Below are 24,332 nucleotides of genomic sequence, written 5' to 3'. Positions count from 1 at the left end.
TGACTGGGCAATGCAGGATAAATCTGGTTCACTCCGGTTCAATCCGTTGGTTCAGTGATTGAAACAGATATGGGAATATTGTTCCTTCCGCCTTGAGTTCGGGAGCAGTTCCATAGGTGGAAGGTGTAGACATTTTGGTGAGGTACCGATGTTTAGTACTATAAGGAGTCCCAGACTGCTCCTGAGTGAAGGAGTGGAACGTCTGCCAGTTTGAACTGAGGTAATGAAATATGAAACAACTGGCAGTTGGAACAGAGTTCTTTTCAGGTGGGGAGGGGGAGTAGAACGTCTAACTCCTCAGCATCAGAGCGTGTTAATAATAATGTAAGAAATACTAATGATTTGAGGATCATTTTGAAAAATCCTTTCTTAGCGAGCACCTAGAAGCCAAGAGGACACATGCAAGCCAAATTTCCAGTTTGTAAGCTTTATGGTTCTGGAGATTCCGTGATGAGTGGGTGGTACTTGGCTTTTATAGATATAGATGAGTGATGGCTTCACTTCTAAGCAATGGAATGAACAAGAGGAAGAACTTTTCCCAAATCCTGTTTATTACAGAAAAACTACGCATTACAAACAAAATCCTAAAACGCAAACCGTGAAAAAGGGCAAAGCGCCGAGGGGAGTATATTGTAGGCAATACTGCATGGATAATCTGGAGATTACCAATAGTTACAGAAAACAGAGAAGGAAAGCTGGCTGGTCAGCAGCAGAAGCAAGTACAGGATTCACATTTGGGTCGTGTGAAAACCGACACTTATTCAGACTCAGTCTCCGGACCGATCCAGGCGAGAGAATTAACCCAAGTATAGTAACCTACTGGTTAGCCAGGCTAGTATGAACAATGCAAGAGACATTCATGTATTCAAAGGATTTAGTTACAAGCTAGCTTTATAAATGCTTTCAACATTAATACTGTGTAAACCATAGCTATGTATAAAATATATAAATATATATATATATAAAAAAAGAGAATATTGTTTTATTATTTCATGTATACAAATGGCAAGATACTGATGGCATGAAGACCAAATACAAAACAAAACCACTTTTTCTTAAGCCCGCTGATCACCGGCTAATTATTTCCACCAATCAATCAAATCTTACGATAATCATAGACCGGGACAGACCACCATTTTGCAAATTGCTCCGTTTACCTTCAAAGTTTTTCATCTCTTATGCCAGGTTTCTGTACCGGATTGAGGCTTAGAAGCTTGTTTATACGTGACCAAAAAACAGCTAAGAATCAAACTAACCTGGCATGCAGGAGACTAATGCAGGGGTCTCCAACCTTCCTGGATGAGGAACTCTGGGAGTTGAAGTCCACAAGCCTTTAAAGTAGCCAAGGTTGGAGACCCCTGCCCTAATGTGTCCTAAGACTTTGAAAGTAAAACCGCGAACACAACAACATAAAATTAAGCCACGGTCCATAAAGGTAGTCATTGATTTACAACACTGGTGTAGGGACTGTTCAAAGTTAATGGCATTGAAAAAAAGGAACAACCAGTCCAGTTAAAATAGAATACTGGTGGTTGGACAGTAATGGAAAGAGGATGTTTTTAAGTGCTCTACTTATAAGTGATAAGCAAAGATGGTGTGTCTATCAAACTACTTTAACTGTAGGTACACATCTGAGTAGCATATAAAAGGTAAAGATTCCCCTCGCACATATATGCTAGTTGTTCCTGACTCTAGGGGACAGTGCTAATTTCCGTTTCAAACCCACAGAGCCAAGTGCTGTCTGAAGACGTCTCTGTGGTTATGTGACCAGCACAACTAAATGCCGAAGGCACACGGAACGCTGTTCCCTTCCCACCAAAGCTGCTCCCTATTTTTCTACTTGCATTTTTTACCTGCTTTCGAGCTGCTAGGTTGGCAGAAGCTGGGACAAGTCACGGGAGCTCACTCCGTTACACGGCGCTAGGGATTCGAATCACCAACCTTCTGATCGACAAGCTCAGCGTCTTAGCCCCCGAGCCACTGCATCCCTGTGTAGCATATATCAATGCATTATACCCTAATAACAAACACTGGCATCCTTCTGTGGCAGTGTTACTTTTCTACTTAATACTGACAACTGTACAAATACCTGGATAGAATCAAGATTTGAGCAAAGATCTATTTCTCCCCCCCCCTCAAAAAAGTTACATTATTAGTATGTTCTACAAAAAGTTCTTCTGCAGAGTGAAAAGATAACCAAGTATAAAATCTATACAGAATTTTCAACAACCTTTTTTTTAAAGAGTGCAATTTGATTCTCTGTTCTTGGAAAGCAAGGCATTGGAGGCTGTTTGATGAACTGGAGACAGTTCAGGTGATTGGAATCGAAGGCGAGTTCTGAACAAACTCGACGTTTGTTTTTCCCCCAAATGGTTAATTCAGGTTTCGTTCTCTAATGGGAGGACACTTTTCACTTCTTAGAACTAAAAATTAAGGCAATTGAGATTATTTTCAAATCCTGCACTAAAATCCTGCACTCTCGAATGCAAACATCACCTTGCACAATAAAAATTAGGAAAAATCGGGTTGAACATGAGGCTTCCTTCGCACTGGTAACATTCCTCCTGACTTCTTTAGCAAACTACTGTGGGAAGAGAGAGTAGTTAAGAGGGGAGAGAAAAGAGCTACATGGGCCCTCCTAGCAGTTGGAAGAATGCATGTTCCCCAGCTGGCCAGCAGCCAACATCAGGATGTCTTTCTTCTCCTTGTGAAATCTCAGCTCCTTTCCGGCTAGCCGAGCTTCGTCCAGTTCACGCTCGGTCGAAGCCAGCTCCCTGGAAAGGGCCCCTGGGATGTTCTGCTCCCGGTTGACCCAATCCGTTGCCATCTGGTTCCGTATATCATCATCCAGAGCACGATGGGAGTAGTGTGACAGCACCTCCTGGTGGGGGAAGAAAGAGGACATGAATGAATGAATGGGGAAAGGAGGTCTTCCAGAAAGCAGAACCAGCTGTTGTGGCCCACCAGTGGAGCTGGCAGCCGATTCGGAAAGTGAGGAGGTTGGGGAGGAACCTGGGCCAGTCCTGGGGAAGGCTCTGAGGAGGCCTCTGTGTCGGAGGCAGAGAGGGGGCCAGGGCTGTCTGACAGTTATCAGCTGCCTTCAGAGTCAGACATCAGTGAGGCAGACGAACAGCTGGAGCCTGTTCTCAGTGTGCGCATGCACAGAGTTGCCAGAGGAAGGGAACAGCTAAGGAACAAGGGTCAACTTGGGAGTAAGGCTACAGGGGGACAATGAATGGCCCCTCCCAGAGGAAATAAAAGAGGAGTGAAAGGGGAGGGGAGTTTGCAGGAGACAATTAGTTCTCTTAGACTCTCTGAGACCAAGTTCTGCAGATATTGGCCTGGCAGCTCTCCAAGCCAGATGAGGTCTGTGACCATAAATCCTCCCTCGAAAGACTTTGCTGGATGTGAAGGAGCAGAATTCACAGGAAATTAATAAAAGGGTTTTTTGTCAGGACAACAAGGAGTTTGCTTCATGCTCTCGGGAAGCCTCGGTCAGAACATCAGGAAACAAGTCTCTCTCTCTCCAGTCAGGCAGACGGCTTCGTGCCGTAAACTGCCCTTCAAATAACTCGTACAAAAATATGGAACAGCAAGTGACTGTTATGGCTGCCATTCTGGTTTTGCTGCTGCTTCGCTTTGCCTTTTGCCAGCCTGGCATAGCAACGGTGGGAGGGGGGGGAGGGAAGAGATTGGAATGTGCGTGTTTTTGGGAGGGATTGGGATGGAAGCAGAGCCGGCCCTGAGATGAGGAGCACAAGCAGAAGGCCAACAAAAGGAATGTGGCGATGGGAAAGGCTCGCACACTGGGTCCGTTTCCAAAACAACGATTGAGGATTTTCAATTGGATAGTGATGGATTACAGAAGGGGGGGGGGGGGAAGGAGGGGAAAAGGAAAGTTAACTGCAGCGTTTTTGTGCCTAGCCGACCGATCCTGTCTGCTCTAATCTCTTAACTCAGTGTTTCTCAACCTTGGCAAATTGAAGATGTCCGGACTTCAACTCCCAGAATTCCCCAGCCAGCATTCGCTGGCTGGGGAATTCTGGGAGTTGAAGTCCGGACATCTTCGAGTTGCCAAGGTTGAGAAACACTGTCTTAACTGCTTTATTGTCAGTAAAGTGCAGGTAGTCCTCAATGTACAACCCCAGTTGAGCCCAAAGTTTCTATTCAGTGAGACATTTTAATGTGAATTTTGCCCCCGTCTTTTCTTGCCGCAGTTGTTAAGTGAAACATCGCAATTGATAAGTGAGCAGTGCGGTTGTTAAGCAAAACTGGCTCCCCCATTGACGTTGCCTCTTGGAAGGTCGCAAAAGGGGAATCACATGACCTTGGGACATGCAGCAATGGTCGTAAGTATGAACCAGTGGCCAAGCATCTGAATTCTGATCAGGTGGCCATGGGGACGCGGCAACGGTCGTAAGTGTGAAAAACGGTCTTGAGTAACTTTTTTTCAGTGAGGTTGTGACTCCGGACGGTCACTAAGTGAGCTGTTGTAAGTCGAGGACTACCTGTATACTCCTGGGAAAAGAAAGGAAACCTTTGCTGATTACTTGACGCTAGGCAGAATCTGACTGTGACTGACGGAGGAATTGGAGCCACGTTATACAAAGAAGAGAAAGAAAAATAGTTCCTGGGCAAGTAAGTACAGGTAGTCCTCGACCTACGACCACAATTGATCCTGACATTTTGTGTTGCTAAGCGAGAAATTTGTTAAGTGAGCTTTGCCCCATTTTACGCCTTTTCTGGCCACATTTGTGAAGCGAATCATTGCAGCTGTTAAATCAATAAGTCAATCTGGCTTCCCCATCAACTTCGCTTGTCGTAAAGTCACAAAGGGGGACCCCGGGACACTGCAACCGTCGTAAGTATGAATCAGTCGCCAAAAGCCTGGATTTTTGGATCACGTGACCACGGGGAGGCTGCAAAGGCCGTAACGCTAAAAAGCTCACTTTTTTTCCAGTGCTGTCGTAACTCTGAATGGTCACTAAATGAACTGTTGTAAGACGAGGACTACCTGTCCCTCGTCGCTAAAAGCCTATTCTCAATCTTTATTTCAATCAAGGATTGACAAAGGGAACTACGTCCAAGCTAAAGATTCTTCTGGCTTAAAGAAAGGGAGTAAAATCCACACATTTCTCCAAGCCGTTGGTTGCTTGGTTTTCTACAGAGACCAAAGCAGGTTTTTTTCGTGTTGCTTTAAAACAGAGGGAGGAGAACCTGCGGCTCTCCAGGTGGTCCTGAGTTCCAACAGTTTCAGGAAGCTGATAGCAAAGATGCTCGGCAATGCCAGGTGGCGCCTCGGCTCTTCAGTCCACCGCCAGGGACAGGCACCAAAAAAATCTGCAGGTCCCTGGAACAAACCTACCTGTCGTGAACATTGCCTCTCTCGCATGGCTTTCAGGCTGCCGTTCCAGTGGAGGAGCTGGAAAACTGTCATCAGTTCCTGCCAAGGGAAAGCAGGACAAATCTGAGCATTGTTATCAGCAGACAAAAGGCACGGCTCGGCGTTCCCAAAGCCATTCCATCTCCCCTTGAGCGTTGCTCCCCTTAATATTTGTGCCCTTCAGGTTGTTAACGTAAAAGCTACTGAGTGATGCATCGTTCAACAATATATGGAGGTTTCCCTTTTAAAAAAAAAAAAAAAATCCAATTCTGATAATGTCAGTAACAGATTTTCGGTTTACCATCAAATGAATCCACTGTTAATTCCTGAAGCATTTATTATAAAGCAGAGGTGTTAAACTCTATTGTGGCCCACCACTGGCCAGCAGAGCTGGCAGCAGATTCGGACAGTGAGGAGGTTGGGGAGGAACCTGGGCCAGCCCTGGAGTCTGGGGAAAGCTCTGAGGAGGGCTCTGTGTCGGAGGCAGAGAGGGGGCCAGGGCTGTCTGACAGTTATCAGCTGCCTTCGGAGTCAGACATCTGTGAGGCAGACAAACAGCTGGAGCCTGTTCCCTGTGTGCGCATGCGCAGAGTTGCCAGACAAAGGGAACAGCTAAGGAACAAGGGTCGACTTGGGAGTAAGGCCACAGGGGGATGGTGAACGGCCCCTCCCAGAGGGAATAAAAGAGGAGCAACAGGGGAGTGGAATTTGCAGGAGATAATTAGTTCATTCCTGAATTCCTGCCAAGTATTGCAGCCTCTGAAAGATATTGGCCTGGCCACTCTCCAAGCCTGATAAATTCGGTAATTGTGAACTATCTTGAAAGACTGTGCGCTGGAGAAGAATTCACTGTAAATTAAATAAAAGGGGTTTATCGGGCTGAGGACTCAGCTTTGTGCTGCTCAGGAAACCTAGGTCAGAACAAACTCAATTTCATTAATGCTGCATTAGGGTTGTGTTTGACACCCCTAAAGGCATTGCAACCGGCTTTTATCTTAGGCTATCTGATGATATTTCAGAGTCCCGAGTTGGTCCACAGATTAGGAAGAACAATAATAATCCTACATTTCCATGCCAATTCCACCTCTCCTGCATATTTGGCACTTCCTCTTCACAAACAGTTACTCGGAAATTAAGCCAATAGGTCAGGTTTTAGCAGCAAAAGTCTGGATCCGATAATCCAATTAAGAATACCTGGAACTCTAACATGGATTTCCCTTTGTTGGACTCCAACATGAAGCGGAAAGCACCAATTCCTGTACTTGGATTATCTGCTTCCTCTCTGTTGCCCTGTTGGAAAGACAAACATTGTAGGCTAGGTTGGATGAGAGTAAAAGGACCATCTTTTTTGTGCAAGGAGGATTCCTACTTTAAGAAGAGTTTTCACAGAGCCGTAGTTTTTGGAAGTTAGTTGTATAAATATATGAATATTCCATAGGCGGTGATGGAGGTAGTGCTTAACTTATGACTGGTTGCTTAGGAACATCCAAAGTTACAACTGGCAACCTCTCCAAAAAGGGGGACTTACAACCTGGATTTGAAGTTCGCTTAACCAATTTTATGGGTTCACTTAACAATTGTCAGGAGGAAGAAGTCAGGAACTATGATAGAATTCAAAATACCACAAATTGATTTCATGCTATTGATACATAAGAATCTGAACTACTAACGGTCAAAGCAAATTGGAACCAGATAACAGACTTCGGAGGGTGGGGAGGGGCTGAACTTAGGACTCTTACAGGAACAGACTCCAAACTAATGATGCGTTTGACCCTATCTGGTTATCTCCTACAGCAACCACAGCATTTGCTTAATCTGCCATGGTGGCATAGTAGTTAGAATGCATTACTGCAGGGTAATTCTGCCGACTGCCAGCAGTTCGATCCTGATCGACCCGAGGTTGACTCATCCTTCCGTTCTTTTGAGGTGGGTAAAATGAGGACCCAGATTGTTGGGGGCAAGAGACAGACTTTGTAAACCGCTTAGAGAGGGCTGTAAAAGCACCGTGAAGCGGTATATGTCTAAGTGCTGTTGCTATGTTTGCTTAACGACCAAAAGTTTGCACATGGAGCACAGTTGTACGATGGCCACTTTATGATCATCACAACGTACGAATGAACTTGTGGGCTCAAATAGTGTTAGGCAGGAGAAAACCACTTCTAAAAATCTTGTCAATGCAAAAGGATGTTATTAGGAATTTTTAAAAAAAGATATTGAATGGGCCAAGGGTAAATATTGTACAGACACTTATAACTGGGAGAAATACACAACAATGGTTAAGCGACTTAGAGAGCCTAGAGAGCTGCTTAGAGGCCTTGCCAATAAAGGATTCCAGAAGGGTTCATAAAGATGTTTGAATTTTTTTTACAACTGTTTCCCTACTAATTACAGGACCTTCAAAAGCATTGATCAGCAACTGGTGGTCCATGGATCACTGGTGGTCTGCGAGAAAATTTTAGTGGTCTGCAGAAAAATTATTTGCATTTTTTATATTGCACTAAGTCAGGGGTCCTCAGACTACGGCCCCTGGGCTGGATATGTGAAATAAACACTTGTGTTGCTGCAGAGAGTCTCCCCCTTCGGGGTCTTTTTGTGGGGGTCAGAAGGGGACAGAAATTCTGATTTTTGGCTCTGCTTCAGCCTCCTGGTGTGGGGCTTTGGGCAAAGGCTGGAGGGAAGTGCCGCTGGTGGCAAAGAGCCGGAGGGCCTCGTTCCAGTGGGACTGCATCATGGCTTGGAACTGGCTGACCATCTCAGCCTGCTGAGTCTCCAGGGGCCGGCACCTGGCTTTGCACTCCCACAGTTCTTCCCTCTGCTTGGAAAGCCTATGCTCCTAGTCCTCAGTGAGGTGCTTCTGCTGAGCCTCCTTCTCGGTCAGATCCAATTTGAACTGTTTTGCCAACTCTTTCTCCTGGTGGCTGCTTAGCTCCAACAACTGCCTCCTGTTAGGGCCCTAAGGAGCCTGGAAGGGCAGGCAAGAGTGGCTAGGAGGGAAGGGGTGAATAGAGATCAGCAATGTGCCCCTTGACATTGAGTTGGCCACGCCCACCCAGTCACACCCACCCACCTAGCCATGCCCACCCACCCAGTCATTAGGCAGATCATATTAGTGGTCCACGGGATTTAAAATTATGCATGTCCCTGAGGTCCAAAAGTTGGGTGGCCCCTGTTCAAAAGCACTTACGTTAAAGCATGCCAAAGCCTCCAGGACACTTTTCTCAATAAAGTCATCCGTGATTCTACGGGATGGATGTTCATTGAAGACTGAATTCATCAGTGCAATTTTGGCAGCACTTCTCCTGGCTTCTGCTTTCGTTGGACAAAACTGAGGTGCGGTTGGAGAAGAATACAAGGCAGACATAAGAATGGAAGCTACCAGAGTAAGTTAACAAAGTTATCCCTAAATTATGCTTCAAAGGCCACTATAGAATTGCTGGTCTCTTTGATAGGTTGCAAGTGTCAGAAAGGTTTGGAAGCTCAGCATCCTAGAAAGAACCTCATAGGATGCTGAAAGTCAGCCCATATATTTACCAGGAAAGGGGGGGGGGGGGAAATGCCACAATAATATTTGTCAGTAAAATTAATTGGTTTAAAACCAAACTCTAGGTACTTGATCCTAATGACCCAGTTCTATTTCCAAGGGTTCAGGCATTCCTGTTTATTTCGGATACCTGCTTCAAATCCCACAAACGGAATAATTTACCCCCCAAATCTCTGCAGCTTTAGGTTCTAACTGTTAAGGCCAGGATTTGGAATAGCTGGAGATGACAGTATTGCTGAAATTTATTGCTGATATTATGCAGTTAAAAAGTGGCATGCACTTTGAATTTTTCACATTTATCCTGCAAAGCATTACTACAACTCATAGCTTGTCTTTTCATGGAAAGAAAGACTGTTCAAACTATAGATATTTTTCATCAATTCCACCTGACTAGGATTCCATTTTTTTTTCCTTTTTACGACCCTGTAATTCCTTGCTTTGGGGCAACTGAATGGAGCTGAGCGTTTACTGTCCAAATACCCTTCCTGACGCCTACACGGAGTTCACAGCAGATATTTTCTCTTTGCGCCATGATGGAGAAATATCTGTCGGCAGCTAGAATTGAACTCTCAACCTTCCAAGTGGGAGGTGAGAGTATTTAGTTCAAATCTAAGATTCCATAAGTAAGACAATCTAACCTGAAAACTGCCGAAGCAACTTCCTCCTGGCAACGTAACATAGCAAATATAAGGAGGACTGTTGGATGGGACCATCTCGTAAACCACCAGAGCGCCATTTTTCAGATCAGCACCCCGGGATTGCTTCATCTGCCAGAATTCCTGAAGTGCTTCAACAACATTGACTGAAAATAGAAAAGGAGAGAGTCTGTAAGAATATTGACAATTATTTACACAGACATCTGCAGCCGAAAGCTTTCCTGATCATTGCTGCAATTGGAGGATCCAGAGTGCTATTGCAGAAACTGATAGTCCTCAACTTACAACCAGAATCGGGTTCACTCTCATAACTGCGGAACCAGGTTGCAAATGCCCCTAGGGAAATTCATCATAACCCGGAATGGTCGCTTAGCGATCGGCCATAAGTCAAGGACTGATTATAGTGTAGAACACTCCTCTAGGATGTCCACACAGCTTCTACAATTCATACACAGACACTACAATTTTTAAATAATAACTAGAAGATATTAGTACAGTCTTTTGGAATCAAACAGAAAACTCAAAAATAAGGATTACTAATCAACTGGAAAATGCTGGACATTCAGGTTGTCCACGATGTACAACACAATTGAGCCTAAGATTTCTGTTGCTAAGTGAAACATTTGCGAAGTTAGTTTTGCCCTATTTTACGATTTTCCTTGTCACTGTTGTTGTGAATCGCTGCAGTTGTTAAATTAGTAACAGGATTGTTAAGTGAATCTGGCTTTCCCGTTGACTTTGCTTGACAGAAGGTCGCAAAAGAGGGTCACGTGACCCCGGGACACTGTGACCATCATTAATACAAACCAGTTGCCAAGCATCTGAATTTTGATCACGTGATCACAGGGAAGCTGCAACGGTCGTAAGTGTGAAAAACAGACATAATTTTTTTTTTCAGTGCGGCTGTGACCTTCTGACAAATTTTGGGCTCAATTACGGTCGTAAGTCAAGGATTACCTGCATGCTAAATATTTATGAATCCTAAGCAACATAAGAAACACTAGCCTTTAACTGGAAAGTACAGCTCCTCCATCTATGAAAATCGCCCTGTGAAGCAGGAAAGCTTTTGATACCAAAAATAATAATCTAAAAATGCTCCTGAAAAAAAGCATTTCTTTTCTACACTTCCTGCTTTCAAAGTGCAAATGTTTACAGTCAGAAGTCAATCTGTGTTATTTATAAACATTGTTTACTCTCTTGGTCCCAAACTCTCTGGTCTTTGCCTTGCGTATGACATACATCTGACTTGGGTATTTAAGAAGAAAGAGTAAATGATTCCATATGGCCTTGCAGGCTTTTCAGAGCCAGAAAAGCAGCTCTAAGCTAAACTACAGACTGCCTGGCAAGCATTTACTGTTTAAAAATGTACAAAACAGCATCAATTGGGATGCTACCCAACAACAGCCACTCCAACAATTATAGCCAATGACCTCAATGTGGAAACAGTGGAAGTTTTTTTCTCCTTACAATTGTATAAAACACTTTATTATATATTTCCTCTATTCCTACATGTATTTCTTAAAACAATCAAATAGGTTTTGAGAAAATAATTTGAGAGAACTTTACAGAACAAATAGTTTGCAGTCCAAATTTGAATAAGCTTTCTTGTAGCCAAGTATAAACAGAAACAAAGGCTATCATAAAATAAGGCTATTTTGAGAAAAGGATTTTATTAATAGAGAATTCTGAAAGATAAAAACCCTCCTTTTGCCAACTAAAATATACATAAAACTTTCAGGCATGAAGTCCCAGAGGTTAAATTATTAGATCCCCACAAAATATTACTTTTTAGCTGGTATAATTTTTGTGTGATGTTGAAAATATAAAGAAAATGTTCATAAATTATGCTGATAACAAAGTTAAAATCATCCACTCCTTTAACTGGTTTCCATCTTCAAAAAACTAGAGACTCCAATCAGCCTGACCTCAATACCTGGGAAGATCCTGGAAAAGATAACCAAGCAACAGACCTGCAAACACCTAGAAGCAAAGCAAAGTTATAACCAGAAGCCAACATGGGTTTGTCCAAAAACAGATCATGCCAAACCTTAAGTCATTCTTTGACAAAGTGACTAAATTAGTAGTGGATTTCAGTAAGGCACTTGATAAAGTAGACCGCAACCTACTTCCTGGTAAGCTAAAAAAATGTGGGATAGACGATATCACCACGAAATGGATTTGTAACTGTCTAACCAACTACACTCAACATGTAGCTTAATGGAACTACATGTACACAGAGATAGTGAAGAAAGCTGTGGAGTACCTAGAGGAGAGGAAACTAATCAAAGAAAGGACCACACTAGAACCCAAGGAAAAAGTTTCCTGACAATTAATCAGTGGAACGGCTTCCAGAATTGTGAGTGCTCAATCACTGGAAGTTTTTAAGAACAAACTGGACAGGCATTTGTCTGTAATGGCATAGGGTCTCCTGCTTGAGCAAGGGGTTAGACCAGAAGACCTCCAAGGTCCCTTCCTACTTTGTTTTTCTACTATTCTCTTAACTGAAGGTTTTTGCTCCAAACTCTCAGGAGGGAAACCCATGCAATTGTCAGGCGCAAAAGATCAGCTCCACATGTGAATGTTCAATTAAACAGATTTATTGTTACCCATGCCTTATTCACAGGGGTATTTTCAACTATAGGTAGTCCTCGATTTACAACAGTTCACTTAGTGACCGTTCAAAGTTACAACGGCACTGGGAATAATCACTTATGACCATTTTTCTCACTTACGACCGTTGCAGCATCCCCATGGCCATGTGATTTACGTTCAGATGCTTGACAACTGGTTCATCATTCTAGCACCTGCTCAGAGTCACAGCATGGAAATTGGACTTGGTCTGTTTGTGGCTAGGTAGTCATTCTAGGCCAGGGATGGCGAACCTTTTCGGCACGGAGTGCCAAAAAAGTCACACGGAAATGTTGCATGCGCGCTTGTCAGGGTTCAACTCCGGAAAAGCCGGACTTCTGGTTTCTAGCGTGCCTGACGATCAGCTGACCAGCGTGACTGTGCAGGCCGGTTTTTGGCACTCCCACACACATGAAGGGATCCTGCTCCCGAAAAGCCAAACTTCCGGGTTCTGGCACACATGCGCACCTGGCAATCAGCTGGCCTGCAGCCATGCGTGCACTAGTTTTCGGCACTGCCGCATATGTGAAGGATAGCTGATCGTTGCACGCTCATGCTTGCCAGAAGCCCTGAAGACAAACAGGCAAGGCTGTTCATGCTTGGCGACATAGGTTTCGCATGCCACTTTGGGCACACGTGCCACACTGCTTTAGGCTGCTCCTTCTTTTGCCTCTGCCATGCCTACATGTGGATTCAGGATTCATAACAGTTTCCAAGCCGCTGCTAACCATCAAAAAAATCACACCTGCTTTTTTTGAACCCAATGTGAAAATTCTTGGGATGCTTCACCAGTTCCCTTATGGTTGCCCACTATGTTTCAGGAAGTACAAGTTTTTTTAAAGTATGGTTAACAGCAACTTGATGCTTTAGACTTATATACCACTTTACAGTGCTTTACAGCCCTCTCTAAGCGGTTTACAGAATCAGCCTCAACAATTTGGGTCCTCATTTTACCCACCTCGGGAGGACAGAAGACTGAGTCAAACCTGAGCCTGGTGAGAATTTGAACTGCCAAATTGCAGGTAGCTGGCAGGCAGCAGAAGGAGCTTACAGTACTGCACTCTAACCACTGTGCCACTGTGGCTCTATATGTATATGCCTGCATTCCTCTAGCCAAGTAATCTTGTATTGAGTAAATCGTCTCTTCCTTACTAGTCATAATCATGAAAACATAATAAAATAGAAAAACTACCCAAAGTCAATAATGCAGTCTTGTTTCACAATGACTCGCATGAAAGCAATATTATTAAAGCAAGATCTCACATCAGATTGACAGAAACAAAAGCCTTTACTCAGAAGCACAGAGCTGCATCAAACAGCCTGCCAGGAAAGGAAACCTGTAATTACAATACAAAAATTTTAAAAACTCACAATTATAGGGTCCAACTTTCTGCAACCTTCAGTAAAAACAACCAAACTCTTCTTGAGATGGTCCCCTTAAAAAAAACTACAACGATGAAGAGTCACCAATAAATCAACCTTGACAGGAGTGAGTCCATACATGCTTACCCCTCTATTCTCATCTCTGCTGCCTTTATCACCAACAATGAAATGCACCCTACTCTCTATCTCAGGAGAACGGTCTCCGCATTTGATAGCCCTATGGTCAGAAAAATGCCCAACATACAATCAGAAACGCAGCACACCTATTTAATGTTACACATGTTGAGAGCAGCAAAAATTGTAATTGCACAATATTGAAAAAATTAGGAAATTCCTACATAATGAAAACAAAATTAGATGGCGGAAATGGATATGTTAACGTATAAATATATAACAATAAAGGATAAAGAAGATACAGAATATTTCTTAATATGAGATTTTAGTTTAGTTTAATTTAGTTTAATAACATTGTTTTACAAATGGCTGGACTAGAAAGGTAGAAATTAGAAGTTGGAAGAATACCATCTTATACAAGTAAATGTTGTTACTATTATTGATATTATGTATAAGTAAGTTGACCCAGACAATACAATGTTTATTAAACACTCATTTATGTTAAAGAAAAATGTATAAATAAAATTCATGGGGAGGGGGGTAGAAGTGCAGCACACCAATGAGAAAAGTACTCTGCAGATGTTCAGAGGCACAGCCTTCATAAATAAACCAATGACCCCCTGCTCTAGGTCTACGACAACTCGCCAAGGGCCAACTCACCATGGGACAACTCACCACAGCCAGCTCTCCACAGGACAAGACTTACACTAATATCGTAGAAATATGTCAAATAGAATCATTAAAGAAAGGATGCCAAAAGAGGTGCAAAATAAAATGTGAATGACAAAATCTAAAGTATTTTTAAAAACATTTTAAATAATTAAATTGTTGAACTGTGCTGCAATTGAGTTGTCCCATCCCACCCTGCTCCCACTTCTCTAAGGCTAAGCCATTACAGGGAGTTCATGACTTATAACCATCCATTTAGTGACCAAAGTTACAACAGTATTGGGGGGGGGGAGGAAGCAGCTAACCCCTTTTTTCATACTTCTGACCATTGCAGCATCCCCAGTCACGTGATCCAAATTCAGAAGCTTGGCAAACTGGTTTGTACATACGACCCTTGGTGTGTCATAAGTCAAGAATTATCTGTAGGCAACATAGAATAGAAATAGAAATAAGAATAGGATAGAATAGGAATAGAGAGAATAGCAATAGCAGTAGACTTATATATACCGCTTCATAGGCCTTTCAGGCCTCTCTAAGCGGTTTACAGAGAGTCAGCATATTGCCCCCAACAATCTGGGTCCTCATTTCACCCACCTCGGAAGGATGGAAGGCTGAGTCAACCCTGAGCCGGTGAGATTTGAACCGCTGACCTGCTGAACTAGCAGTAGCCTGCAGTGCTGCATTTAACCACTGCGCCACCTTGGCTCTAATAGACTAGAATAAAATAGGAATAGAATAATAAAATAGAATAGAATGGAGCGAATAGATTAACTAGAATAGGAATAGAGAGAATAGAATAGGAATAGAATAGAATGCAAAATAAAACAGAACAGAATAGGATAGGGCACAACAGAACAGAATAGAATATAGAATAAAGAATAGAATAAAATGCAGAATAGGATAGGACAGGACAGAATAGAATTCTGAATAGAATAGAATATGGAACGGAACGGAACAATATATAGAATAGAATCAATATAGAATACAATCAAATTCTTTATTGGCCAAGTGTGACTGGACACACAAGGAATTTGTCTTTGGTAGAAGGAATTACAGGCAGTCCTTGACTTACGTTTCATTTAGTGACATTCAAGGTTACAACGGCACTGGAGAAAACACGCCCCATGCGGCATACCCCGAGGTCATGGGGATCAAAATTCGGACGCTTGTCCACCGGTTCACAGCTATTGACAGTCGCAATGTCCCGTCCTCATCTTTGCAGACCTTCCGACAAGCCAATGTCAGAAGGGGGGAAGCCACATTCACTTAACCAGGGGACTAACTTTTAAGGCCTGCAGGGATTGACTTAACAACACTGGTAAGAAAGGTGGTCACAAAAAATGATCGCAAAGCACCCTTCACGTGAGCACCCTTGCTCAGTGATGGAAATTTGCGTGTGTGTGTGTGTGTGTGTGTGTGTGTGTGTGTGTGTCGGTCGTAAGTCGAGGACTAAGGGGATTTCACCATTCTCCAGACTTTCCCCCCTACCCGTTTGTGTGTATGTGTGTGTCCTCATGTATGTGTCGATCGCTGTCATAATTCGAGGACTACTGGTATCTGATGGTTCTCCAAACTGCAACCCTCGTCCCCAGGACTCGATGTGTGTGTGGGGGGGATCGCGGTCGTAAGTAGAGGATTGCCGGTATCTGACGGTTCTCCAGACTTCCCCCCTTCCCCTGTGTCTAAGTCGTAAGGCGAGGACTGCTCTCCAATTCGGCCCCTGTCGCGGTCGTAAGTCGAGGACTACCGGTATCTGACGCGTCTCCAGACTCCCCCCCCCCCCGCTCCCCCTTCGGCCCCTCAGCAACCCGGCCAGGAAACGAAGCTGAAGAGAGCCGGCCTTCGGCAGGAGGGTATCGGCTCCTCACCGCGGCCGTATCCCTGCGTGTGCTTAGCGAAGCTCCGCACCACGGCCTCCACGGCCTCCCTCAGGACGGCCGGAGGGCCCCCCGCGGCTCCCGGGGGGCTGGCGGGGGCAGCGGCGACCGTCACTCCGGGCAAGAGGGAGGGCGGGAGCGGCGGCGGGGGCGGCGGCGGCCCCAAGGTGAGCGTCAGCCCGAGCGGCGGCGGGGGCGGCGGGAGAGGCGGCGCTGAGGCGGCCGAGGGAAGCGCCCCCGTCGTCACGCCGGGCCGCAGCGAGCGCAGGGTCCCTCCGACGCCCGGCTGCAGCCGCTGGACGCGGAGCGACTCCATCCCCTCCGTTGCCGACGACCGAGGCGAAGAGACGCGGAGTCGCCTCACGGGCGAGCTGTCAGTCAAGCTCTGGCCGGCGACCAATGGCAGAGCGCCTTTTCGGGCAGGAGGCGGGCTTCCCCGACCTCTTGCCCAATCGCCGTCGTGAGTCTCTCGAAAGCCAAGAGACGGACGAGTTGGGGTTGGGAGGCTCCTTGGCGAAGGCCTTAGCCAATGGAGATCGAGGACAGAAGCAGGCGGACGCTCCTGGCCTTACGTCACATCTTTCATCAGCGGGAGCCAATCGGAAGCCTCAGATAAATTTGACCCACACGCGCTCCCGTAACGGAGGCGGAACTGGAGGTGTTTACCTGTCCTGCGAGGGCCCGACAGTCGGGCGAGGGTTCAGGCTGAGGCTGCCCGGTTCGGTCCAGCCTTTCCCGCCCCTCGGCCTCCGCCATGGATTCCTGGGTCCGCTTCAGCGCCCAAAGCCAAGCCAAGGAGCGGGTGTTCAGGTTTGCACGAACAAAGGGCGGTGGGTGACAACCCCGGGGAGGAATTTGGAGGGAGTCCTCGACTTACGACCGCCTTAGACCCCAACATTTCTATTCAGGGAGACGTTGGAGTGAGCTTTGCCCCGTTTTAAGACCTTCCTTGCCACGGGTGTTAAGTGAATCACTGCAGTCGTTAACTTAGCAACACGTTTATTAAGTGAATCCGGCTTTCCCCATTGACTTTGCTTGCCAGGAGGTCACAAAATGGAAACCCGTGATCCTCAGACTGTGACCGCCATAAATATAAGTCAGTTGTCGAGCGTCTGACATGATCACGTGACCAGGGGGATGCTGCTATGGTCATGAGTGTGAAACAACAGACGTAAGTCCCTTTTTTCAGTGCCACTGAAATTTCGGACAGTCCCTAAATGAATTGTAAGCTGGGACACTGCAACCGTCATAAATATGAGTCAGTTTCCAACTGTCTGAGTTTTGATGGTGTGACCATACAGATGCTCCAATGGTTGTAAGTGTGAAAAATGGTCATAAATCTCTTTTTTCAGTGCCGTCATAACTTTCATAACGGTCACTAAACAACTGTTGTAAGTCAGGTTGCTGCAACCGTCATAAATATGAATTAGCTTCCAACTGTCTGAATTTTGATTACATGACTATGGGGGTGCTAAAGCGGTCGTAAGTGTGAAAAATGGTCATAAGCCATTGTAACTTTGAATGGTCACTAAATGAACTGTTGTATGTCGAGGACTACCTGTAGTTTTAAAATCCATGGAAAGCATTGGGTTTAAGTTGAATTCATCTCAGCAGGTATCAAATAAAAGAATATTTGTAGCTCAAGACTGAACTTTGGGGTGAATTTGGCTGTTTTTCTGCAGAAGTTTCGTTACCAAACTACTTTAAAGCAGTTGCCCCACTTTTCATGGCAAATATGGGCTTGCAGATAACTAGGGCGCGGTCATAATTCTGGCACTTGCTTTCTCATTTTTCCTCTTGAGGTTGTTGCTGTCCTCACCCCATGGGTGAAAAAGGTGGTGCTCTTAACTACGTCATCTAAATGTTTACCTCTTGCCCCATTCACACTCTGTTGCTTCTTCAAAGAGAGCTTTTGGGTGGCTGCCTTGGAAAAACTTTGGGTGTCTGTGATTAATTGGAAACTGAGGCAATGAAGACAGCATAAGGATCAGTAATGAGGCCGTCAAACCTTATGCTCAGAGATGATAGCAAAAATGCTGCATTTCGTTCCTAAAAGTGGGTCCTTAATTTTCTCCTTTCCGCAGAGGTGATATTGTTTACTTATGTGCACAGAGGGCAAGAGAATAAGAGAATTTAAAATAGAATGTAAGCAAGCCATATGCTGAATTTTCCTTCCATTATTAGTCATATATTGTGGCAGGTACGTGAAAGGCAAATCTATTATGCCATGTCTTAATTAGGAAAATTGCTTTTTCCAAAATTGCTTTTTCCATACTACACATGACTGATTGTTTAATATCTAGAATCATATTTGTCCAATTTTTCAGAATAATTCTTTTAGCAATTGAGGTGGGTTTCCAAATTTTTTACTACCAGTTTGCTCGCTCGCGCTGCTTCTGCACATGTGGAGAAGCGCCCGGCTCGCACAATCTGGGAGCAACCCACCACTGAATTGCACATACTCTATGCAACTTAAGTTCTTGAACAAAACTCAGATTCTATATTTCTGGGAGGGAAAGAATACATTTCATTCCTACTTCCAAAGACACATAGTAAAGGATGCCCTATTTAAGGTCTGGGGGGAAAAAACCCATTACATGAAAATCCCAATCTAGTTATCAACGATGGAGGCAATGACATATCCAAATACTATAGATCTTAGCAAAATGGTAAGTTATGCAGAACTCTTAGATGAAAAAGGAGAACTAAAATCAGTACAAGATCTGAAAACTCAAGGAATAAATATGGAATGGTGGCCCTATTTACAAATTAAAACAAGATTTAAAAAAGATCGAGAACATGGAATGGAATTAGATAAAATATTATTAGGAACAGGAGGAAAAATGATTACTAGATTATATAATTTTCTTTTAAGATATAAAATGGAGGAAGAGATGGTAAAGGAGACAATGATTAGCTGGGGAATAAATTTTGGCCATAATATAGTTAGAAAAATGGGGTAAATTATGGGAAAGAAATTATAAATTTACAACGGCAACAAAATATAAAAGATTTCCCTATAAATCTATTTATACATTTATTAAAATATTGTTCCGATTTATATAGTTCCAAAAGGACACCCCCTCAATTTTTTTATATTGCCACTAAGAAAATCTGACACCCATCCTTTAAGAACATTCTTTGGTGCATCCAATAAAATCAAATTTGGGGGGGGGGGGGGCTAAATAGTTTTCAGTTTTAAATATGATGAAAACAGTTTACAAGTCTTTCAACATTTGCTATAATTGATGTTCCATTATCAGATATATATCATTTTTTTTTGTTTCCATACATAAATGGTTAGTGATTTCAGTTTTCAAACTTTTTTTTTTAAATTTTGGATGGAAATACAATGTTGATTTGGTTTCAGAAATGGGAGTTTAGTAAAAGAGGAAAGATCACAGGTTTCCTTGACGCAAGTGAAGTATCCGTTCTTATTGAGCTTGTCAAGACATGCTTCAGTTGCAATTATATAACCACTGCAGTAAATTGAGGAAGCAAAAATTTCATCCAAAGTCAATAGAATTCCTTGAAGCAGCAGTCACCCACTGGTGGTCCGTGAGAAAATTTTGGTGGTCTGCAGAAAAATTATTTGCATATTTTATATTGCACTAAATCAGGGATCCTCAAACTACAGCCCCTGGGAGGGATACGTGCAATGAATGCTTGTGTTGCTGCAGAGAGTCTCCCCCTTCAGGGTCTTTTTGTACAGGTCGGATGGGGGCAGAAATCCCAACTTGGGGTCTGCTTCAGCCTCCTGGTGGGGGGCTTTGGGCGAAGGCGAGAGGAAAGCTTCGCTGGTGGCGAAGAGCCGGAGGGCCTCGTTCCAGTGGGACTGCATCACGGCCTGGAACTGGCTGACCATCTCAGCCCACTGAGCCTCCAGGCGCCGGGACCTGGCCTTGCACTTCCGCAGGTCTTCCCTCTGCTTGGAAAGCCTATGCTGGTAGTTCTCGGTCAGATACAATTTGAACTGAGCTGTTTTGCCAACTCTTTCTCCTGGTGGCTGCTTAGCTCCAGCAACGGCTTCCTGTTGGGACCCTAAGGAGCCGGGGTGGGCTCAGGCGAGGAGTGACTGGGAGGTGAGGGGCGAGCAGAGGTTGGCGAGGCACTCCTCGATGTGAGTGACATTGAGTTGGCCATGCCCACCCAGTCACATGCCCACCTAGCTATGCCCAGCCGGTCATTAGGCAGACCGTATTACTGGTGCGCGGCATTTAAAATTATGAATTTAGTGGTCCCTGAGGTCCGAAAGGTTGGAGACCCCCGCTTTAGCTGACAAATCTTGGTTGGGTCTCTTTACTGGTTTTTCCCCCTGTATTCTGCCTAGAGCTGCCCAATATGCCTGCACCCTACTGGGCTACGCCCTGCAGAAGAATGGAGCTGGGCCCGATTTCCTCGCTAGGATCAAGCAGCTGGAGGCTCATCTGAGTTTGGGACGCAAGCGTAAGTGTGAAGGGGGTTGATTGGGGCGGGAGGACAGAGGTACAGCGGGCATTTTGGCACTGGCAGGGCAAGAAGGTGGGCGGAAGGGGAGTGAGAATTGAAATTATAATACAAATAATGAAATTATCAAAAGAAAATTGATTAGAATAACAAAAAAAAAAGCAATTGCTTGCCAATCCACCCAGTATATTTCAAGAAGTGCCCCATTGGCGAGTGGTGGAAATAAGCCAGAGGGGTTTGTGCCCATCCGTGACTCCGTCCTTCCTTTCCAGTATTCCGGCTGGGGAACTCTGCGGATGCTCTGGAGGCGGCCAAAAGAGCCATCCACCTGTCCGATATTGTCCTCCGTTTCTGCATCACCGTGAGCCATTTAAATCGAGCCATGTACTTCGCCTGCGACAACATCCTGTGGGCGGGGAAATCGGGCCTCGTCCCGCACATGGACCATGAGAAGTGGAGCCAGCGGTCATTCAGGTAAGGTGCCACACCCCTCTCTCCCTCTCCACCTCCCTCCCAGAGAGATTTGTCCTCTGCTTGAGGGCTCTGGGTCGTGGAGGGAACGGCTAATCCTGAGAACACAAAAGCTTATAACTTGGTGTTGCCGGGGTATTTATTTATAGGTCTGGACCAAATGTAATGTTTCTGATTTTGGATTTTCCCGCTTACCAGAGGGAGCCCCCTTGTGGAGTACTGTGAAGCCGTTACCATGGCAACTCCACTGTGCTGTACAGTAGAAGCCATTTTACGGCAGTACGGTAGAAGCCATTTGAAGGCACAGCAGGCTGTATCTTAACAGAGCACACACCCCAAGCGGTGTTACGGGTATCTTACTCCCACAGTATTATAACACATAAAAGAGGCCTTGGTAATTTTTTATTATAATAAAGTTATTGTTTTTCTAAATACAACTAACATATTTATGAACAAAGGGTTGTCCAGGTTTTTTCCTCTCACATCCTCTTTTGTACATAATCCATTTTACATCATAAATCTATTTCCAATTTCAGCTCTATTATTCTCTTTCCATATTTTCCATTTTAAACTTATATTCTTCTTATTGCATAAATAATATCATTAATCGGCCCTTCAGATTATGTCATTATTCCTCTTTTCATCCATTTTACCCTAATGAAACCATCCAATTATTATTTTTTTCATTTTTAGTTTCTTTTTCTTCTATTCCTGTTCTTCTATTCTTTTGTTCTTCAATTAAGCCCCATCCATAATACCAATTTGACTAAATTAACAGGGTTTCCGCCCCCATTTTTTCATCATAAACCTATTTTCTTCTTAGTATCCAAACAATATCACGAAGTACCCTTTCAGATTTAAGCCAAATTAAATCTTTCCTCTTTCATCTATTAGCCTATTTTACTGTAAATTACGTAGATACTCAATGTCAGTTTTCACATAGAAAACATTTAGCTTAACAATTAGCCTTGGTCATTTTATGTGAGGATTTTAAAATATTAGGTTGACTTTGGGAGAAAAAAAATCCACCTAGGATTTCAGGATTTTTCACTCTCTGCGCTTCCCCCTCCCACCCCCCCAGATATTACCTCTTCGCGCTGATTATGAACTTGAGCCGGGATGCCTACGAGATCCGTCTCCTGATGGAGCGTGAGACCAACTCGAAATCTCAGAAAGGAAGCTGCAGAAACGGCCCGTCCAGCCCGGGGGAGGACCCCAACCATCGCTTCCAGCAGCTGGCCCTGAAGCTGAAGCTGCAGCTCGCTCTCCTGGCGCAGGTGCTTCGCAACAACCCTCCCCTCCTCCTGGACCTGATGAAAAACGCCTGTGACATTTTCATCCCTTTGGACAAACTGGGCATGTACAAGACCAGCTCGGGCTTCGTGGGGCTCTGCGGCCTGACCTCGTCCATCCTTTCCATCCTCGCCATCCTCCACCCGTGGCTGAAGCTGAAACCTTGAACGGTGGCCGAGAGGGCTGGCTAAGCTGAGCCGCTTCCTCTCCTAAATTCCCACCTCCGGAAACTAGCTTGGGGGTGCTAATTCTCAGCCAGGCAGGCGCTGCTTGAGATGTGGAGGTTCCTCTGAACTTTGGGGGGGGGGAGATGCGGGGAGGGGGGGACTCTTCTTTTGTCACTCTTTGAGCCCAGGAGGTGGAGAAGCAACTCTGGTAATGGACCTTGTGGGGAGCCGTTAGTATTTGGGGTTATCAGGCCGGGGATAACTAGAGTTTCAGTCTTTCCGTGTCTTATTTATTTAGGAAGAAACGAATAAATGAAAACTACACTAGCCACGTTGTAGGTGAATGATGATCTCCCTGACAGCTATGACAAAGTTTTGTTGCTTCTTACTTAGAGATTGAGTGGTTAAAAAACCAGTTTGTTCCTTGTGTTCAGGGCCTTTCGGCTTTTAATAGTTGGGAGTGAACAGAGGTCTTGAGAATGTGAACAATGTTTGGACCAGTGTTTCTCAACCTTGGCAACTTGAAGATGTCCGGACTTCAACTTCCAGAATTCCCCAGCCAGCTGGCTGGGGAATTCTGGGAGTTGAAGTCCGGACATCTTCAAGTTGCCAAGGTTGAGAAACACTGGTTTGGACACTAGGCTGACTCACACTTGTTAATGGGGGGATCTGACTTGCAGGTCAATTTGGGGATCTATGCCACTGTTTACTCACCTTGAATTATTTTCCTTGTTCAAAAAAGAAAAATGTTTTTAAATAAAGGTGACCACTGAAATCTAAGTAGTTAAGAGTTAAAGGCAACCCATTTTTTTCTCATAAAAGGTAAAGGTTCCCCTCGCACATCTGTGCTAGTCGTTCCCGACTCTAGGGGGCATTGCTCATCTCCGTTTCAAAGCCCAAGAGCCAGTGCTGTCCGAAGACGTCTCCATGGCCATGTGGCCTGCATGACTCAACACCGAAGGCGCACGGAACACTGTTTCCTTCCCACCAAAGGTGGTGCCTATTTTTCTACTTGCATTTTTTACCTGCTTTCGAACTGCTCGGTTGGCAGAAGCTGGGACAAGGAACGGGAGCTCACTCCGTTATGCGGCGCTAGGGATTTGAGCCACCGACCTTTCGGATCGACAAGCTCCGCATCTTAGCCCCTGAGCTACTGCGTCACTTTTTTCCCCCCTTACAGATTTTGTTTTTATGATATGTTGGTCACAAGAAGATAAGTCGAGTTGTCATGGCTCCACTTCCTGACAACTTTACCTGGATGGGTGAAAATCTTCACCAACATACTTTGTAGGATACAGGCAGGCCTCGACTTACAACAGCTCGTTTAGTGACCAAAGTTACATCATCACTGAAATAAGTGGCTTATGACCGTTTTTCACACTTTATGACCGTTGCAGCATTCCCCCGCTGGCCCTGTGATCAAAATTCAGACATTTGGCAACTGACTCACATTGATGACGGTTGCAGTGCCCCGGGTCACGTGATCCTCTTTTGCGACCTTCTGACAAGCTAAGTCAATGAGGGAAGCCAGATTCACTTAACGACTGTGTCACTAAATTAAGATGTGCACCGTTTCACTTAGCAACTGTGGCAGGGAAGGTCGTAAAATGGGGCAAAATTCACTCCACAAATGTCGCACTTAGCACCGTACATTTTGGCCCCAATTGTGGTCATATGTCGAGGACTACTCATATTTGGTTAGGG

At 44.7% G+C, this 24,332-nt stretch overlaps 2 protein-coding genes across 2 annotated transcripts; one reads left to right on the top strand and one right to left on the bottom strand.

The window, feature by feature from the left end:
* Positions 1 to 533: 533 nt before the first annotated feature.
* On the bottom strand, positions 534 to 16,612 carry LIX1L (limb and CNS expressed 1 like). Its single transcript, XM_087705358.1, has 6 exons — positions 16,243 to 16,612; positions 9,563 to 9,726; positions 8,568 to 8,708; positions 6,578 to 6,673; positions 5,366 to 5,443; positions 534 to 2,881 (listed from the first exon to the last, which is right to left on the bottom strand). The coding sequence occupies exons 1-6, from the start codon at positions 16,565 to 16,567 to the stop codon at positions 2,639 to 2,641; spliced, it is 1,047 nt and encodes a 348-aa protein (XP_087561484.1). The 5' UTR covers positions 16,568 to 16,612; the 3' UTR covers positions 534 to 2,638.
* Positions 16,613 to 16,889: 277 nt separating this feature from the next.
* Positions 16,890 to 23,424, top strand: PEX11B (peroxisomal biogenesis factor 11 beta). Its single transcript, XM_014063108.2, has 4 exons — positions 16,890 to 17,061; positions 20,582 to 20,697; positions 20,970 to 21,171; positions 22,250 to 23,424. The coding sequence occupies exons 1-4, from the start codon at positions 17,006 to 17,008 to the stop codon at positions 22,626 to 22,628; spliced, it is 753 nt and encodes a 250-aa protein (XP_013918583.1). The 5' UTR covers positions 16,890 to 17,005; the 3' UTR covers positions 22,629 to 23,424.
* Positions 23,425 to 24,332: the final 908 nt, after the last annotated feature.

The sequence above is a fragment of the Thamnophis sirtalis genome, unplaced genomic scaffold (genome assembly GCF_051295495.1).
Source record: "Thamnophis sirtalis isolate CommonGarterSnake01/CBP01778 unplaced genomic scaffold, rThaSir2_p1.2 scaffold_2, whole genome shotgun sequence".
NCBI lineage: Eukaryota > Metazoa > Chordata > Lepidosauria > Squamata > Natricidae > Thamnophis > Thamnophis sirtalis.
Note: the sequence above shows the minus strand (reverse complement) of the source record. Positions and strands in the feature narration are given on the sequence as shown.

Bases quoted from the DNA above. Each gene is read 5' to 3' on its own strand.
- LIX1L (XM_087705358.1), bottom strand. From the start codon at position 16,567: ATGGAGTCGCTCCGCGTCCAGCGGCTGCAGCCGGGCGTCGGAGGGACC. The intron at 5,444-6,577 runs GTATTCTTAATT...TTCCCTTGGCAG, and splicing joins AATCCATGTTAGAGTTCCAG to GAACTGATGACAGTTTTCCA. The intron at 2,882-5,365 runs GTAGGTTTGTTC...TTCCCCCACCAG, and splicing joins AGAGGCAATGTTCACGACAG to GAGGTGCTGTCACACTACTC.
- PEX11B (XM_014063108.2), top strand. From the start codon at position 17,006: ATGGATTCCTGGGTCCGCTTCAGCGCCCAAAGCCAAGCCAAGGAGCGG. The intron at 20,698-20,969 runs GTAAGTGTGAAG...CTTCCTTTCCAG, and splicing joins TCTGAGTTTGGGACGCAAGC to TATTCCGGCTGGGGAACTCT. The intron at 21,172-22,249 runs GTAAGGTGCCAC...CCACCCCCCCAG, and splicing joins TGGAGCCAGCGGTCATTCAG to ATATTACCTCTTCGCGCTGA.